Source organism: Geotrypetes seraphini, chromosome 1 (genome assembly GCF_902459505.1).
Source record: "Geotrypetes seraphini chromosome 1, aGeoSer1.1, whole genome shotgun sequence".
Lineage (NCBI taxonomy): Eukaryota > Metazoa > Chordata > Amphibia > Gymnophiona > Dermophiidae > Geotrypetes > Geotrypetes seraphini.
Window position 1 is genome coordinate 49,252,323 of NC_047084.1, and position 17,724 is coordinate 49,270,046.

A 17,724-nucleotide genomic window follows, 5' to 3' on the forward strand; every position below is an offset into this window, starting at 1 on the left:
TCCCCCCTTCCAAATTGGTCTGGCACCCTCTTCTTCCCTCCGCTCCCCCCATAGTCTGGCATCTCTGTCTTCTTCCCTGCCAGCGTCTTCTCCCCACTCTCTCTTCCACCACTCAGCTCCAACAGCACCTCTCCCTCCCCTCTACTTCCGTTTCCCCCACTGACTAGCTGCAGCACCTCTCCTCTCTGACTAGCAGGGCTCCTCTCCCTTCCCTTACCCACTCACCTCCCAGGTCTAGCAGCACCACTCCCTCCTCTTTTCCTCTCCTTCTATCATCACCCCTCCCTCTTATCTCCCAGGTCCATTGGCACCACTCCCCTCTCCCGATTAACAGGCTCTCTATTGTAGCTTTAGCGAGTAAATTTCCTCCAGCAGCCTCGGGGCCTCCGAGGAAGAAGGAAGTTACATCATTGGAGGTGGAGCGGCCTAGCAAAATCCCCGAGGCTGCAGAAGGGAATCGATTCGATAACACTACTGCAGCTGTCAGGCAAATTACAATAAGGAGAGAGCGGTGCTGCTGCTAGTCAGTGCTGCTATAGAGAATAGAAAATGACAGCGGCAGCAGGAAGGCAGGAAGCATGCCGGCGCTGCGTTTCTCCAAAGCAATTTTTTACCTCCCCAGGCCCGTCTTCCTGATCGGAAAGCTGCCCATCGCATACACACACCAAATACAAATTGCAGGCTAGTGCCGCCTTAGCCCATAGCAAACGCATGCTCCGGGGCTCTAACATGTGCATGCCGGCTTCCCTTCTCTTCCCCCCCCCCCCCGGACATAACTTCCGGTTTCGGAGGGAAGAGAAAGGAAGCCGGCACGCACACGTTAGAGCCCCAGAGCATAAGTTCGCTATGGGTTAAGGCGTCAAATCTCCAAGCCGGTTTTTTTATTTATTTTTTTTTTTTTAATGTTGAACAGCAGGCAGCAGCAGAATTCACCAGCGGATGATAGCAGGGCGGTCATCTAAATTAGCTGGGCGGACCGCCCAGCTAAAAGGCCCTAGGGAGAACACTGTATAAGTCTGGAAAGGGATTTAAAAAGATCTCAAAAGAATTTGACATTAGCTATTCCACAGTCCATAAAATAGTAAGTGGAGGACTTTCCAAACAACTACCAACATGCCCAGGTCTCGCTGTCCAAGCAAGCTGACCCGCAGAGCAGACTGCAAGATGCTAAAAGAAGTCTTCAAAAACCCTAAAATGTTATTTCGGGACCTACAGCAAGCTCTTGAAACTGTTGATGTGATAGTGCATGCCTCTACAATCAGAGTCTGCACAAATTTAACTTGCATTGGAGGTGTGCAAGGAGGAAATATCAAGGCCAGACTGAAGTTTGCCTGGGAGAACATAAACAAAAACCAATGAATAGTGTTCTTTGGTCAGATGAGTCTAAAATTGAATTATTTGGACACCAGAAAAGAGGGCATGTTTGGCGTACATCAAATACAGCATTCCAGTAAAAGAACCTCATACCAACTGTGAAACATGGAGGTAGAAGTGTCATAGTTTGGGGATGCTTTGCTGCAGGACCTGGCCAGCTCACCATCATAGAATCCACCATGAATTCTACCGTGTATCAGAGGGTGCTTGAGGAACATGTGAGACCATCTGTAAGAAAATTAAAGCTGAAGTGGAACTGGACCCTGCAACACGACAATGTCCTAAAACATACCAGTATATCTACCAAGGACTGGCTGAAAACTAAGAAATGGAGAGTCCTGGAGTGGCCGAGTCAAAGCCCTGATCTTAATCCCATTGATATGTTGTGGGGTGATTTGAAACGGGCTGTACTTGCAAGAAACCCCTCAAACATCTCACAGCTGAAAGAATTCTGCATTGAGGAGTAGGCCAAACTTTCCTCAGACTGATGTCAGAGACTGGTAGACGGCTACAAGAAGCGTCTCACTGCAGTTATTTCAACCAAAGGGGGTAATACTAGCTATTAGGGTGTCCTAATTTATTCCTCAGAATACACAGGATATCTTTTGTTTCATGAGTAAATCAAGGAAAATCTTTGTTTACCTCCAATTACATCACTTTCTTTTCCAGAGATAAATTAAAAAAAAAAAAAAAGAAATGTTCACATATTGATGTCAAATCTTTAAGAAAGAACTGAATATTTTATGGGATGTCTTAATTTTTTCACATGACTAACTGCATGTAATGGAAATAGTGCATGCAAATGCCTTATGAATATTCATTAACTGATAACCTGATTCTTTTGTAGTCCTCCTAAATGGCAATTTAACACCCTATCCTAAACAACAATAGCATCTCCAGATGGCTAAACAGATATCAATTTAGTAGTATGCCTTAAGTTTAGTTTGCATAAAATTAAATTAAAACATTAAAGCATTTTTATTAAAACAAATGCGTTAAACCAAAAAGGTCTGAAAATTGGAGAAAAGTCCAAAAATGAACCAAAATTAATTTTTCATGCATATCCCAACTGACTAGGGACCACTACTAAGGAGAGCCACATACAGGAATGTTATACTCAATGTGGGGCACAAGCAAACGATATACCTTGATCAAGTTAATTCTGTGCACAGCAGTAAGGCCCAGATTCTATAAACAGCGCTGGCCACCAATTGCATGTCAATCACACAATGGCGCCGCTTATAGCATCGCGGCTTAGGGAAAGACAGGCGCCGGAAATGTAGGCCATGGTTTTCAAAGCCTACATTTCTGGTGCCTTTCACATGAATCGCCACTAAGGGATGCCTAATTCCACTTCTGGCATCCCATAATGCTCTAGGAGGGGCAAGGCCGCAATTTTGAGTAGGCGGGCCCAGGAAGGAGTGGGCATCCCTCCTGCTGCTGATCTTCCCAAAAAGATAAGGGAGGTCCTGACCAAGGGTAGAAGGAAGTGGGCATCCCTCCTGCCAATCTTGGAAAAAAAAAAAAAATCAAGTGGCGGGGGGGGGGGGGGGGCAGTATCAGGGATGGGCTGACCTACTTTTATTATTTTACATTTTTATTTATGAAAGCAGCTGCTGTGCTCCCATAAAACTCACACAGCAGCTACTGGCAGAAAATGTTGGCATTGATTCTTTGGTGCTGGGGGTACGTTCCCTGTAGTGCATCACAAGGAAGGCTCATTAGAATATTAATAAACTCCTTGTAATGCATTTGCATAAGGTTCTCGGTGGCTGCTACAACGATCAGTAGCAGCTACAAAGAACCCTTTTATGCATCAGCAGGAGAGCTTTCCGTGACAGTAAAAGTGCTTTAACAACTCTTACTGCCATGGAAAGCTTTTGTGCATTGGAAGCCTTAGTTTCCATTCATCATCTCCCCCTCCAAGTGTCTTATTTCACTTTCAGCTTCAGCTCTTTCTAAGTTCCACCATGCCTGATTCTCGTTTGTTTTTGACTTTCTTGACTGTCCTGCTAACACATATTGCTCAAGGAAACGTACCAACAGCATAAAGGTAGTGAGGTATCAAGATCAAAAACAAAGTCCAATAATGTAATAAAAGAAGCTTTAATTTTTATATAACCGCAAAGTCCATGATGCAGAAATGACTTGACATGGCCATGTTTTGGCAAAACAATGAATGCCTGCATCAGGAGTCTTAACTCCACTAATGATATTTCAAAGAGTGATTGAAAAATCAGAATATCAATGCAAAGTCAATAGAATGGCACAATAGGTATGCCAACCACAACACAAATCTAGCAATTAGTGACATTTAACTAAAAGCAAACATACACAAGCATGCTGCTAAACTGAAATGCTTAATTTTGGAATGATTTAAAAACTTCGTTTCATCACTAGAAAAAAAAATATTTGCCATAAGTTGATACACTCATACTTATTTTCAAAGAAATAATTACCTATAATACCCTTAACATTGAAGAACTTGTACCTGCCAACTAGTATCTCTTTAAAACTGTTATTTACAACCCCCTTTTCTTTAATAAAGAATAAAACATTTCTTGGCAAATCAGACACTACACAGGACCCACACAAATCCTGACTGTCCCTGCTCATTCAGCCAACTAAGGCTACTCATGCTGTTCAGAGTTGTATACTTGTCCTTCAGCCACAAGGTGGCACTTGGACATTTAGCAAGGGACTAAATCTAAAATCAAGAATGAATATGCTAGCCTTGGAGCAGAGATCCACAGTTAAACAGTAGTAATTGGTTACATCAAATTTTCTTCCCAAACAAATCCTGCTTCATGAAAAAGTCACAGCACACTAGTTATACCAGTGGAGAGTAAAACATTCCAGAGCATAAACAGGGCCATCTAATAACAGACAAGTGAGATTAGATGTCCTGGATCAAAAAAGATGATTATTATACTCAAAACGAGATTTGCCCCCAGGGCTACCAAGGCCTCTTTTCTCCTAGATTAAACCGTAAAGGAGGCGGACTGGCACTCCTCTACAAATCTTTCTTTAATGTTGAACTCCTCGAAAAAGGCAGCCACCATTCACTAGAATATATGTTAGCCTCTATCAATGATGAGCTCCATCTTCACCCACTAGGTATCTTATTACTTTATCGCCCGCCCACCCCCTGGAGCAATTCCACCGAACTTGTTTATGAGACCATATCTAACGCATTCCTTAAGTTCCAAAGACTACTGATCATCGGAGATATCAATCTCCACCTTGATGACACCTCTAGCAAAGATGCATCCGATTTCAATAATTTCCTCATCTCTCTCGGCTTCTCCCCCCCCGCCTCCTCTCCAACCCATGAAAAAGGCCACTCACTAGATCTCATCAGCTTCCTCGATCTCACGGATTACAAAACCACAACCGATGACATCCGCTGGGACCACGTTCCCTGGTCCGACCACTTCCTAGGAACCTTCTGTCTCCCCATCTTCATGTCTCCCCTTGGAACCTCTCCGCAGTCCTCTAAGTCCATTACTTTCCGCAAGAAAATTTCAAGTGACCAGTTCTGGTCCAAATTTCTTGACAATCTCCCATCCAAGCCCAAGCCATCAGATTCTGCAACCAACTGGCACACTTGGACCACTCTCTCAGAATCCACCTACCAATCTCTCGCCCCGCTTTCCACCAAAACCATCTCCTACTCCCGTAAGGCCCCCTGGTTCCTCCCACAACACAGGGCGCTAAAACAAAAATGTCGATCCCTGGAACGCATCTGGAAAAAATCGAAATCCCCCGCAGATAAACAAATCTGGAGAGTCAACATTAAATCTTACAACAATACACTCAAAAGAGCTAGGAAAGACTTCTATGGTGACAAGATCTCCAGATCGAAAAACCAGAATAGTATGCTGTTCAATATCTGGCGCTCCTTAACCCCCAACACCAACCCTTCTATTCTTCCCTCCTCCCCATCAGTGGATCAACTAGCAAACTTCTTCAACGGAAAGGTCACCGCCTTGAGAAGCTCCTTCCCTCCTGCAGTCTCCTACAATCCTCTGGTGCCCGCCTCCCCCGATCCTACTACAAAGCTCCCCACCCCCATCCCAGTCAATAGATCCTGGACCACCTTCGAGCAAGTATCCGATTCTCAGGTCCTCAAACTCTGCCTGAAACTTAAATCCTGCAACTGCACCTTGGACCCATTCCCATCCTATTTATTTGAGAAAATACCCGCACAGGCCATCTCTTCTCTCACTATACTCATAAATTCTGCCCTATTATCGGGCCTCTTCTCCCCTGAAATGGGACGCATTGCACTGACCCCCCTACTGAAGAAAGCTGACCTAGACCCCTCCTCCCCATCCAATTATCGCCCAATAGCAAACATTCCGCTCCTAACCAAATTGCTAGAGTCCATCGTCTCCTCCCAACTTTCAGCCTACCTGGAAAGATTCTCTATCCTCCTACCCTATCAATACGGCTTCAGACCCAACTTCAGTACCGAAACCCTCCTGGCCTCCCTTATCTCGAAGATCCAACAATTTCACTCTCATAAAAAAATTTGCCGTTCTCCTTCAATTACGACCTCTCTGCTGCCTTTGACGTTGTCCACCATGACATTCTAATCTTCCTACTCTCCGAGATAGGCATCAGTTCTACAGTCCTCGACTGGTTTTCGAACTTCTTACGTTCTCGCTCTTACACCGTCACCAAACATGGTTCCTCCTCCTCCCCATGGAAACCGACTTGTGGAGTCCCACAAGGCTCCCCCCTATCTCCCATCCTCTTCAACATTTATATGTCCTCCCTGAACCTTCTCCACCTATCCCCCCTAGAAACACTCTACACCTACGCCGACGATATCCTGGTCCTCATCGAGACCGACGCAAACCTCACCAATCTCGCAGCTAACATTTCTTCTTGCATAACCAACCTTCAATCCTGGGCTCACACTGTACAAATGAAATTGAATGAGTCCAAAACCAAACTACTATGGCTCGGCCCCAAACTTGATCAATTACCCACTTCAATCCCACTGCCCACAGGTTCCTCTCTACAGCTGGAGTTCTCTAGCAAAGTTCTGGGCATCACCATAGATTCATCATTATCCTTCAATGACCACCTCAACTCCCTGATAAAAAAATGCTTCTGCAGCCTTCACATGCTGAGGAAAGTGAGGTCCTGCTTCCACCAAAAACACTTTGCCGTCCTCGTACAATCCATTATCCTTTCCAGATTGGACTATTGCAATTCCATTTACCTAAGCGTAACAAAGAAAAGCCTTCACAGACTCCAACTAATACAGAACACCGCGGCCAAACTTATCTTCTCAAAAAGTAAGTTTGATCATGTCTCACCGCTCCTATCCAAACTCCACTGGCTTCCCGTTATTTCCAGGGTCCACTTTAAATGTGCCTGTCTAACCTTCAAGATCCTCCATGGTATCCTCCCTCCTCTTATCCCTCTATCCTGGAACTCCTCAAATCCAATCTCCACTAGATCCACGCAAAAATTAAAACTATCCTACCCCTCCTTAAAAGGCATCTCCCTTGTTGGTAAACTTGGCTCTTCCCTCCCTTTCAGAATCGCTCAGCTCTGGAACAGTCTCCCTTCCCCTCTCCGCAATTTGAGCCCACTTCTACCATTCCGTAAGCATCTGAAGACCTGGCTCTTCTCCAAAACGTAACCCCGTCCCGTTCCTGGCACTCTTACACCTAACCTCTCTCCTCTCTTACTTATATAATTCCACTGGAGTTCCGTTCTTCCCTAACCTTGTAAACCGTGTCGAGCTCCATCTGCAGAGATGATGCGGTATATAAATCCAAGATTTAGTTTAGTTTAGTTTAGTTTAGATGTAGACTGGGTCTCTGGTAGATAACGGGTAGGCAAGTTAAACCACAACATAATATACACACACTCCCCTTGGGACCAGGACTGGGGAAGAAGATGACCAGGGGCAATGTACGTAAATTGTTTCTAATTACCAAATTTACTGTATGGATTTTCAGCAGTGATAAGAGAGATGCTAGGCATTATGAGCGCAATTTTCAAAGGGACTTCCATGAGTCAAACATGTCTTACTCATAAGTCAATAGTCTGAAGATTTCAAGCAACATTGAGGGTTGGCAATCAGGCACACTGTTTCATCACACAGGGATTTTGAGTGGCAATAAGGGAGTTATTTGCACTAAAGAGAAAGTAAAATAAAGTGGATTGCATTTTCAAACCTACATGTGCAATTTTCAGAAAAATTCTACCTACAAAAAAGCAAAAACCAGGTGCAAGTGGCTACACGTTGTCTGTATTCACAGGACATATGTACTTTCCTTTGAAAATTGCTGCAAAGCTTGAAAAGTGGTAGGATGGGTAAAAAATAATGCACACAACTTTTTTATCCCCAAGTGGATAGTTTAAAATTGCTCCCTATGACTACACATATCCTGCATCACTAAGATGCTGAGCAAGCATGACAGTTGAGTAAGGAAGTTTATATATCTGAGAAAATTTTGCTAAGTTATCCCCTCCATTAACACAACTTAGTGGACAGGCAGATTGAGGGTGTTTTCTTTAATAGCAAAACTGGAAGTAGACCAAAACCAGGATTTTCAGCTTTGGCTGAAATAAGCAGTTTGGTTTTGGCCAAAACCACAGTAACCTCACCTTGGCTCAACAACTCCTCCCCACTCTGGGCCTAGTGGGGAAAGGAGTAATCCCTGCACTGGCCTCTGGGTCAAAATGAATTCCAGGACATCCAATGGCACTCTCACAATTTGCCCTGGATCGGTAGCATGGAATGTTGCTACTCTTGAGTTTTGGCGAGGTACTAGTGACCTGAATTAGCCACCGTGAGAACGGGCTACTGGGCTTGATAGACCATTGGTCTGACCAAGTAAGGCTATTCTTATGTTCTTAAATCCTGGAATACACTGTAACAGAGTCAGCATAAGCAGGCCCCCACTAGCTACCAGCGGACAAGGTAGGTGCAGGAGGGTGGGAGAGAGCTTTAATTAGGAGAGGGGACTGCACAACAGTTTTGATTTCAGTGAATTTTCACTGATATTTTTGGGCAAAACTGAAACAAGGCCAAAAATAGATTTCAGAGCAATTTTTGTGCCCAAACTGAAATTCAGTCAGTCTCTACCTGAGGGTAGAGTTGGCTCAGCTGACTGGAAAGCACAGTTACTTACCGTAACAGGTGTTATCCAGGGACAGCAGCTATATATTTTCACATGTGGGTGACGTCATCTACGGAGCCCCGATGCGGAAGTATTTTCAAGCAAACTTGATTGAAGATTTAAGTTTGCTCTGCTGCTCCACGCATGCGTGCCTTCCTGCTCCACTAGGAGGCGCATCCCCTCGTGGTCTCCAGTTCACTTAACTAGCAAAGAAGCCAACCTCGGGGAGGTGGGCGGGTTGTGAGAATATATGCCTGCTGTCCCTGGATAACACCTGTTACGGTAAGTAACTGTGCTTTATCCCAGGACAAGCAGGCATGATATTCTCACATGTGGGTGACCTCCAAGCTAACTGAAAAGGGATGGAGGGAAGTTGGCAATTTAAGCAAATAGATTTCGCAATACCGATTGGCCGAACCGGCCATCGCTTCTGGACAGTGAGTCCAGACAGTAGTGGGAGGTGAAGGTATGAACCGAAGACCATGTGGCAGCCTTGCAGATTTCCTCAATAGGTGTGGACTTGAGGAATGCTACGGAGGCTGCCATCGCTCGGACCTTGTGTCCCGTTACTCGACCATGCAGCGCGAGACCAGCCTGAGCATAGCAAAAGGAGATGCAATCGGCCAACCAGTTGGACAAGGTGCGCTTGGAAACTGGGTGACCTAACCGGTTTGGGTCGAAAGACAAAAACAATTGTGGGACTTTCCGGTGTGGTTGAGTGCGTTGGAGGTAAAAGGCCAACGCTCTCTTGCAGTCAAGAGTGTAGAGCGCCACCTCTCCGGGGTGAGAGTGGGGCTTGGGAAAAAACACAGGTAAGACAATGGACTGATTGAGATGAAAATCAGACACTACTTTAGGCAGGAACTTTGGATGAGTGCGGAGTACCACCTTGTCATGATGGAATACAGTGAAGGGTGGGTCCGCTACCAGAGCTTGTAGTTCACTAACCCGCCGGGCGGAAGTGAGCGCGAGCAGGAAAATCACCTTCCAAGTGAGGAATTTTGGATGGCATTTGTCTAGGGGCTCAAATGGAGGTTTCATTAGTTGAGCCAGAACCACGTTAAAGTCCCAAACCACCGGAGGAGGTTTGAGAGGAGGGTGGACATTCAGAACACCCTTTATGAAGCGAGAGACTAAGGGATGGAGCGAGAGGGCTTTCCCTTCCAGGGGCTGATGAAAGGCCGCGATCGCACTGAGGTGTACTCGAATGGAGTTGGTCTTTAGGCCAGAATGAGATAATTGAAGTAAATAGTCCAGGACCAGAGGGATGGGGACCGACACCGGGTCCTGGCTGTGAGAGGAGCACCAGGCTGAGAATCTGGTCCACTTTTGGGAGTAGCAGGTTCTCGTCGAGGTCTTTCTAGAGGCCTCCAGTATCTCCTTGACTGGCTGGGACACGGGGAGAGAAGTCAGGGGGAAAGAAACCAAGCATTCAGATGAAGAGATTGAAGATTGGGATGTAACAGCGAACTCTGATCCTGTGATAGTAGAGAGGGAAACTGAGGCAGAGGTAGTGGATCTCTGACGCTGAGTTGGAGCAGAAGGGAAAACCAAGACTGGCGTGGCCAGCGAGGAGCAATCAGGATCAGGGTGGCTTGCACCGTTTTTAGGTGGACCAGCGTCCGCAGGATCAGGGGAAACGGCGGAAACGCATACAGAAACCTTCCCTCCCAGTCGAGGAGGAAGGTGTCGGCCTCGAGCCGGTCCGGGGAGTACATCCGGGAGCAGAAGAGAGGCAGCTTGTGGTTGTGGGGGGATGCGAACAGATCTATTTGAGGTGTCCCCCACTGTTCGAACACCCGTCGTAGGGTCTGAGAGTGTAGTGACCACTCGTGTGGCTGGAGGAGGCGGCTGAGTCTGTCCGCCAGACAGTTTTGTTCTCCTTGTATGTACACCAATCGAAGGAAGGTGTTGTTGGAGATTGCCCATTTCCAGAGGCGCAGGGCTTCCCGACAAAGGGACCAAGACCCTGTCCCCCCCTGTTTGTTTACGTAGTACATTGCTACCTGGTTGTCGGTTCGGATGAGAACCACCCGGTCGTGGAGCAGATGTTGAAAAGCTACAGCTGCGAGATAGATGGCCCAAAGCTCTAGCACGTTGATGTGGCAGCGACGGTCCTCTGCTGACCACATCCCTTGAGTGCGTAGGCCGTCCAGATGGGCTCCCCAAGCGTACTCCGACGAGTCCGTGGTGAGTACCTTGCTGTGGGGTGGGGCGAGGAAGAGCAAACCTTTGGAAAGATTTGAAGAGTCGGCCCACCAGCGGAGCGATCGCTGCAATGAAGGAGTCACTGTCACGGTACGGTCGATCGGATTCCGGTCTTGACGCCATTGAGCGGCCAGGGTCCATTGAGGGATTATCAGATGGAGGTGGGCGAAGGGTGTGACATGGACGGTGGAGGCCATGTGGCCCAGGAGAGTCATCATCTGTCGAGCTGATACCGAGGTCTGCAGGGAGATCCTTCGACTCAGACTTACTAACGCCTCTAGGCGCGGAGGGGGAGGAAGGAACGGAGGCGAACCGTGTCCAGCGTGGCCCCGATGAACTGTAGGGACTGCGAGGGGCGTAGTTGGGATTTTGGGAAGTTTATTTTGAACCCCAGACTCTGTAGGTAGATAATAGTCTGTTGGGTCGCTGAGATAACCCCTTCCCTGGACGGGGCTTTGATCAGCCAGTCGTCCAGGTAGGGGAATACCTGAAGGCCCTGGGAGCGTAAGGTAGCAGCGACCACCACGAGGCACTTGGTGAAGACTCGAGGTGACGATGCTAGGCCGAAGGGGAGGACACGGTATTGTAGGTGCCAGTCCCCTACCTGAAAACGCAAGAACTTGCGGTGGGCGGGGTGCACCAGGACATGTGTGTACGCCTCCTTCAGATCGAGGGAGCAGAGCCAGTCGCCCTCGTCGATCAGGGGGTAGAGGGTCGTTAGGGAAAGCATGCAAAATTTTTCCCGTACCAGAAATTTGTTGAGGCGTCTCAAGTCTAGTATTGGGCGTAGGTCTCCCGTTTTTTTCGGTACCAGGAAGTAACGGGAGTAGAAGCCTTTCCCCCGTTGATCGGGGGGAACCTCCTCCACTGCTCTCAGGCGAAGCAGGTCTCGAGCTTCGGAGAGGAGCAGGGGTAGCTGTGTCCGGTTGGGTGGGCAATTCCTTGGGGGGTTGTCTGGAGGAATGGCCCGAAAGTTGAGAGAGTATCCTGATGAGATCACGCCAAGGACCCATGCGTCCGACGTGACTTGTTCCCAGCGAGGGTAAAAGGCTTTGAGGCGACCCCCGATGGGAAGGAGGCCTGGGACTATGGCGGAGGGGGCCCGCCCCCTTCCGCGTATCCCGTCAAAAGGACGGGGATGGTTTGGTAGTCGCAGGCGGTTGGGACTTGGGTAGAGCCCGATGGTGGGCCTGCGGGCGCCTGGGTGGAGGCCGCGAGAAGGCAGGAGTGGATTTTTGTGGGTATCGGTGCGGATGGGCCCTGAACGGCCTGGACGCGGTCGGTTTAGGCTTTTGCCGGACGAGGGAGGCGAACGAGCGTTCGTGTTCGGAGAGGCGTTTTGTAGCCGCCTCGATAGTGTCATCGAACAGTTCTTTTCCCACGCAGGGGAGGTTAGCCAACCGGTCCTGCAAGTTGGGGTCCATGTCGACCAGGCGCAGCCAAGCTAATCGGCGCATGGCGATAGCAAAGGCTGCCTCTCTGGAGGAGAGTTCGAAGCCATCGTAGGCCGCGTGGAATAGATGGAGGCGCAGGTTGGAGAGGGACTCTAAAAGCAGGCCAAACGCTCCTTGCCGGGAGGCCGGTAGGTCAGTCTCAAAGGCTCTCAATAGTCCAATGAGGTGTTTGAGGTAGGATGTAAAGGTGAAAGTGTAGCTTTGCACCCTAGAGGCCATCATTGCATTTTGATATAGTCTCCTGCCGAACTTGTCCAGGGTTCGGCCTTCTCGGCCTGGGGGGACCGCAGCTGAGACCCGGGATGGGTGAGCCTTTTTCAAGGAGGATTCTACTAGCAGCGACTGGTGGGAGAGCTGTGGTTGTTCGAATCCCGGGTAGGGTACTGTGCGGTACTTGGCCTCCATTTTGGAGGGTACGGCTGTGACCATGTAGGGGGTCTCCAGGTTCCTGAAGAAGGCCTGTTGGAGTACCGGGTTAGGTGGTAAGCGAAGGGACTCTCTGGGCAGTGATGGCATATCCAGCTCCGTTAGGTACTCCTTAGAGTATCTGGAGTCGGACTGGAGGTCTAAGTCCAAAGCGTGGCCCATGTCCTGGACAAACCGAGTGAAGGATGGGCGGGATGTTCCCGGGGCCCCGTGCGGGGTCGGTGAATGAGACCTCCGTCGGGTGGAGAAGGATGGGGAGGCTTCCCTCGAGTATCGAGGTTCCTGCTCCGATCCACGCTCCGAGACCGGGGAAGCACTGTGAGAGTGTTCCGGGGTAGTCAATCTTCGGCGTCTCGAGGAGCCCCTCGGAGACGATGCCGGGGTTCGGGGTACCGATCGATGTCGAATCGGTGACCTCGATCCGGACTCCCTCGGAGAATACCTGCAGCCTCGGGTCGGGGTCCCGGTCCGAGGGGGAGTTCGGAGGATGCGCGGGTTGGAGAGTGATAACTCAGCCACCCTTAGTGGTCCCGTACGAGGTGTAGGAGAACGGCCTCGTAGAGTTGGTGAACCTCGGGCCTTCTTGGAGGTATGGCGGTTCGAGGTTTCTGTCGTTTTAACACGACGTTTTGCCCTGCGGCGGTCTGCGGAGGGAGAGCGTCTCGGGCGCCTCGGCGAGGAGTCCGAGGAGGATGGGATGCGGCGAAGCTTGCTCACTTTTCCCCGAGGTTGCTCGATGCGAGGCTCAGGCTGGTCTGGCACCTGAGGGGTCGAGGTCGAGGCCGATTGTAACTGGGCCATTGCAGCGTACAGTTCCGACGAGATCATCGCTCGGAGTAGGTCCTGGAAGACGGGCACGGACAGCATCGAAGGCATGTCCACTGCCTCGGTGCACTCCACCGGGGGCGACCTCGTATCAGAGTATTCCCGTGTGGTAGCGGCACGGCCCGAAGGCTTGGAGGGCTTAGCCGGGGCTGTAAGCATGGGGTTTCCGCCATGCGTCGACGGTGTCCCCGAGGCTGGCTTCTTCGATGTTACGGAACCTGAAGAAGGAAGAGGGGACTTACCCGGGGCCGAGGCTTTCTGCTGTCCAGAGGGCTTCGGATTCGGGTCTCGGGGCGATGCTGAGGTATTCGGGGCCGAGGTCAAGGCCGGGGCCGACCTCGAGGCCGAGGTAGAGGGTTGGTCCGGGGCGAAAAGGTCCACCATGCGGGCTTTTCTTCGACGGAGGGCCCGGTTCTGGAAAGTAGCGCACTGGGGGCAGGAGTCGGTTGGATGAGCCGCCCCCAGGCAGAGGATGCACCGGCGATGCGGGTCTGTGATGGAAAGAAGCCGCTCACACCGGGTGCACTTTTTAAAGCCGGTCAAAGGCCGGGACATAGAATCGAAAGTAGCCGCGGCTCGAGTAGCCACGCGGCCACGGGGACCCGGAAGCCTCCGGGTCGTCAAAAACGAAGCAGGAATCAAGTTGAAAAGTAAAGAATTCACGCACAGCGACTTAATTGAGAAAAAAACAAGAAAAAATTGCGGTGCTAGAAGGCAGTTGGGGCAGAGCCTGAAAAACACGACTTCTAGGCTCAGCGGAAAATTTTGAACTGGAGACCACGAGGGGATGCGCCCCCTAGTGGAGCAGGAAGGCACGCATGCGTGGAGCAGCAGAGCAAACTTAAATCTTCAATCAAGTTTGCTTGAAAATGCTTCCGCATCGGGGCTCCGTAGATGACGTCACCCACATGTGAGAATATCATGCCTGCTTGTCCTGGGATAACCACCATTAAGTAGAAGAGAGAAAAAGACATGGAATGGAACTGCCAGTAGAAGAGAAAGTTCCTGCTCTTCAGTAACAACCATCTTTCTGGACAAAAGCAAAAATGAACATTTTAAATCAATTCACCTCCCCTCACAGGATATAGTATACAGGGCTACTCAATTCCCATCCTTGAGATCCACAGGCAGGCCAGGTTTTCAGGATATCCAAAATGAATACACATGAGAGATATTTGCAAGTATTGTCTCTCTGGTATGCAAATCTCACATACATTTTCATTGTGGATATCCTGAAAACTTGGCTTGCCTGTGGACCTGATTTGAGTAGTCCTATAGTAGAATATGTATTGTAGGAATCTAAACTTACAGGCACCGGTGATAACCTTTTTCTTCTTACTCCTGGTGATTCCACTTTGATATTTTTGGATGTGGATGAGGAAGAGGAGCTACTGCTGGGAGATGGGCTACGCCTTCCTCTCTGAATTGGAGAAGAGCCACTTGCTGACCCTTCCGTGGGAGATTCAGGTGATGTTTTATTGCTTTCAGAGCCATCTGCTTTTACAGGAATTGGTTTCACCACCTGATTAGAGAATGATCAGGAGAGAGAGAGAGAAAGCTTCACATATTTACATAATAGATAAATATTACAAATTAATCTACTAAAAACAGTACAGCTTATTATACTTCTAACCAGTACATGAGAGGATTTCAAAGGCACTAATGAGTAGACTGATGGCAAACCACTGATATGCTCAGTTTGCTTTGTTCTAATGAATGAAGAATATCTTTCAAATACTAGTCTGAAATGTATTTGGTATTCAATAAAATATTTCAGCTAGAACTTTACTGCTGACCATTACTTTTGCATATCAATATAAAGTAGCATGGCTCTCCATACTACTTAATTAAACTTGAACAAGATAGTGATTTTAAAGCAAGGAAATCTTAAAAAGTATGGATGAGCATTTTTGGAAAGATGTCCAAGCCAGAATTGGAATGTCCTGCTTATAACATCCAAAATAAAATAAAACCTTCCATCTCACAGCCATTTTGAACAGGAAATAAGTCAGGCTTTCCTATAAAAAAAATAAGTGAGAATGTCCAAAATGAACAGCTGTTTCCCAAAATAAAACATTCAAATTATGAATACCCCCCCTAAAAAAACCCAAAAACGTTCAAGGATGTCTGGCAGCATTTTTTCAAAAATGGCCACACAGATGTCCATGCAGAGCAGGGGGACACCTAGGTTCATATTCCACTGCAACTCTTATTTTAAATAGTGAGTCCTCCAGAGAAAGGGAAATACTTACTGTACCTGAATGTGCACCACCTCAATAGCCTTCAGGCTTACAAGTGTCTTTAATATTTAGATGCAGTAGGCATATTTCTGTTTCTGGAGGCCTAACAATTTAAAGTTAAAAAAAGAGCTGAAGTTGGGGGGAGGTGAGCAAGAGAGAAAATAACCAATGGGAGAATAAGGAAGTATCATGCCTTAATTTCTCCAGTGGTCAACTACTCAATCAGAACACCTTTTTTATACCCTGGATGCGACAACCAGATTTAAATTAGTATGACTTTCTTTTCTGACTTGGATATTTTTTTTCCTATTCAATTATCACTGTTGGACATCCTTTTTTTTTTTTTTTTTTGTTAGTCCCTAGAGAATTCCATACAATAGGGGGCTCATAACTGAAACAGGTTTTTAGACATATCCAGAGACTTTTTAGGCCTCTGAATCCCGCAGTGTGCCTAGAGCTGAAAGGAGCATTTTTGAAGATGTGGGCCGACCTAAACTTAGTCATACTGCAGGGATAATTGAAAGTTTTACAAGGCTGCCTGTATGGAACTTAAACGTTGTGACTTAGGCGATCTAAAAACAGGTCTAAGCACCCAGAAGGTATCCTAAATGACCAGATAACCACTGCAGACACAAAGTACAGACCCCTACACATTCCCCCAGTGATCACCGACACCAAAATCGGAATAAAAACGTACATACCTGCCTCCAGAACATCAGCACCTGGCATAGAAAAGCTTAGTACAGCTGCACAGAGATAGCTTAAGTAGTTTGGGGGGTAGGCTAGTAAACCATAGAGAGGAGGACCCAAGCCCATAAGCCACTCTAACCACTGGTGGAAAAGGCGAGTCCACCAAAACCTTACTGTAGTGTCATATAGGTGGCACATGCAGCCGTAAGGGTTATTGGGGTTGTAGACAATTGGGTATAATAGGTTTGGGGGTGTTTTAGGGGGCTCACCATGACCTGCAAGGGAGTTGTGAAGTTCACAGCAGTGCCCTGTAAGATGCACCGCTACTCTGTTGCCATGTCTGGGTGGCCAGTCCATCACTTTGCTGGCCTCTCCCACATCCAAAAATTCTTGTTCTAGTCGTTTGGGATTTGGAGGATTTCTTGGACGAGAATGTACTATAAAGATAGATGTACCAGCAGTCTGGACGATCAAACGGCTGGACGCAGAAGTACCGTATTTTCTCGCATATAAAGTGCGCGCTATACGTGGTTTTTACGTACCACACATACCCTTGCACGTTATACGTGTGAGCACGTTGTACAAAATTTTTTTTACATAGTTCCCCACCGACATCCGATTCACCCCCCCCCCCCGCAGGACCGCTCGCACCCCACCCCGAAGGACCGCTCGCACGCACTCCCACCCGCCCCCCCACCCTGAAGGACCGCTCGCACCCCCACAGCCTCCCGACCCCCCCCCCTACCGGTGTCCTGCTGCTTCCTCTTGGCGGTCCTGACACCCAACACGATCGGGGCAAGAGGGAGCTCAAGCCCTCTTGCCCCCCCCGACTCCCGACACGATCGGGGCAAAAGGGAGCCCAAGCCCTCTTGCCCCGCCGACTCCCCAACTCCCTGACAATATCGGGCCAGGAGGGAGCCCAAGTCCTCCTGGCCCTGGCGACCCCCCCACCCCCCGCTAGTTGTTCGGGCCAGGAGGGAGCCAAACCCTCCTGGCCACGGCGACCCCCTATCCCCACCCCGCACTACATTACGGGCAGGAGGGATCCCAGGCCCTCCTGCCCTCGACGCAAACCCCCCTCCCCCCAACGACTGCCCCCCCCCCAAGAACCTCCAACCGCCCCCCAGCCGACCCGCGACCCCCCTGGCCGACCCCCCCACCCCCCTTCCCCGTACCTTTGTGTAGTTGGCCGGACAGGTGGGGCCTAAGGCGCCTGGGCCAATCAGAATAGGCCCGGGAGCCTTAGGTCCCACCTGGGGGCGGGGCCTGAGGCACATGGGCCCAAACCGACCATGTGCCCAAGGCCCCGCCCCCAGGAGGGACCTAAGGCTCCCGGGCCTATTCTGATTGGCCCAGGCG

General features: G+C 48.9%; 1 protein-coding gene across 1 annotated transcript in view; it reads right to left on the reverse strand.

The window, feature by feature from the left end:
- The window catches only part of MAP3K1 (mitogen-activated protein kinase kinase kinase 1), a 212,254-nt gene that overhangs the window by 155,978 nt on the left and 38,552 nt on the right, over nucleotides 1–17,724 (reverse strand). The window contains exon 3 of the mRNA XM_033957630.1: nucleotides 14,745–14,957. Within this exon, the coding sequence (XP_033813521.1) occupies nucleotides 14,745–14,957 (213 nt within the window). The remainder of the gene's footprint in view (nucleotides 1–14,744; nucleotides 14,958–17,724) is intronic.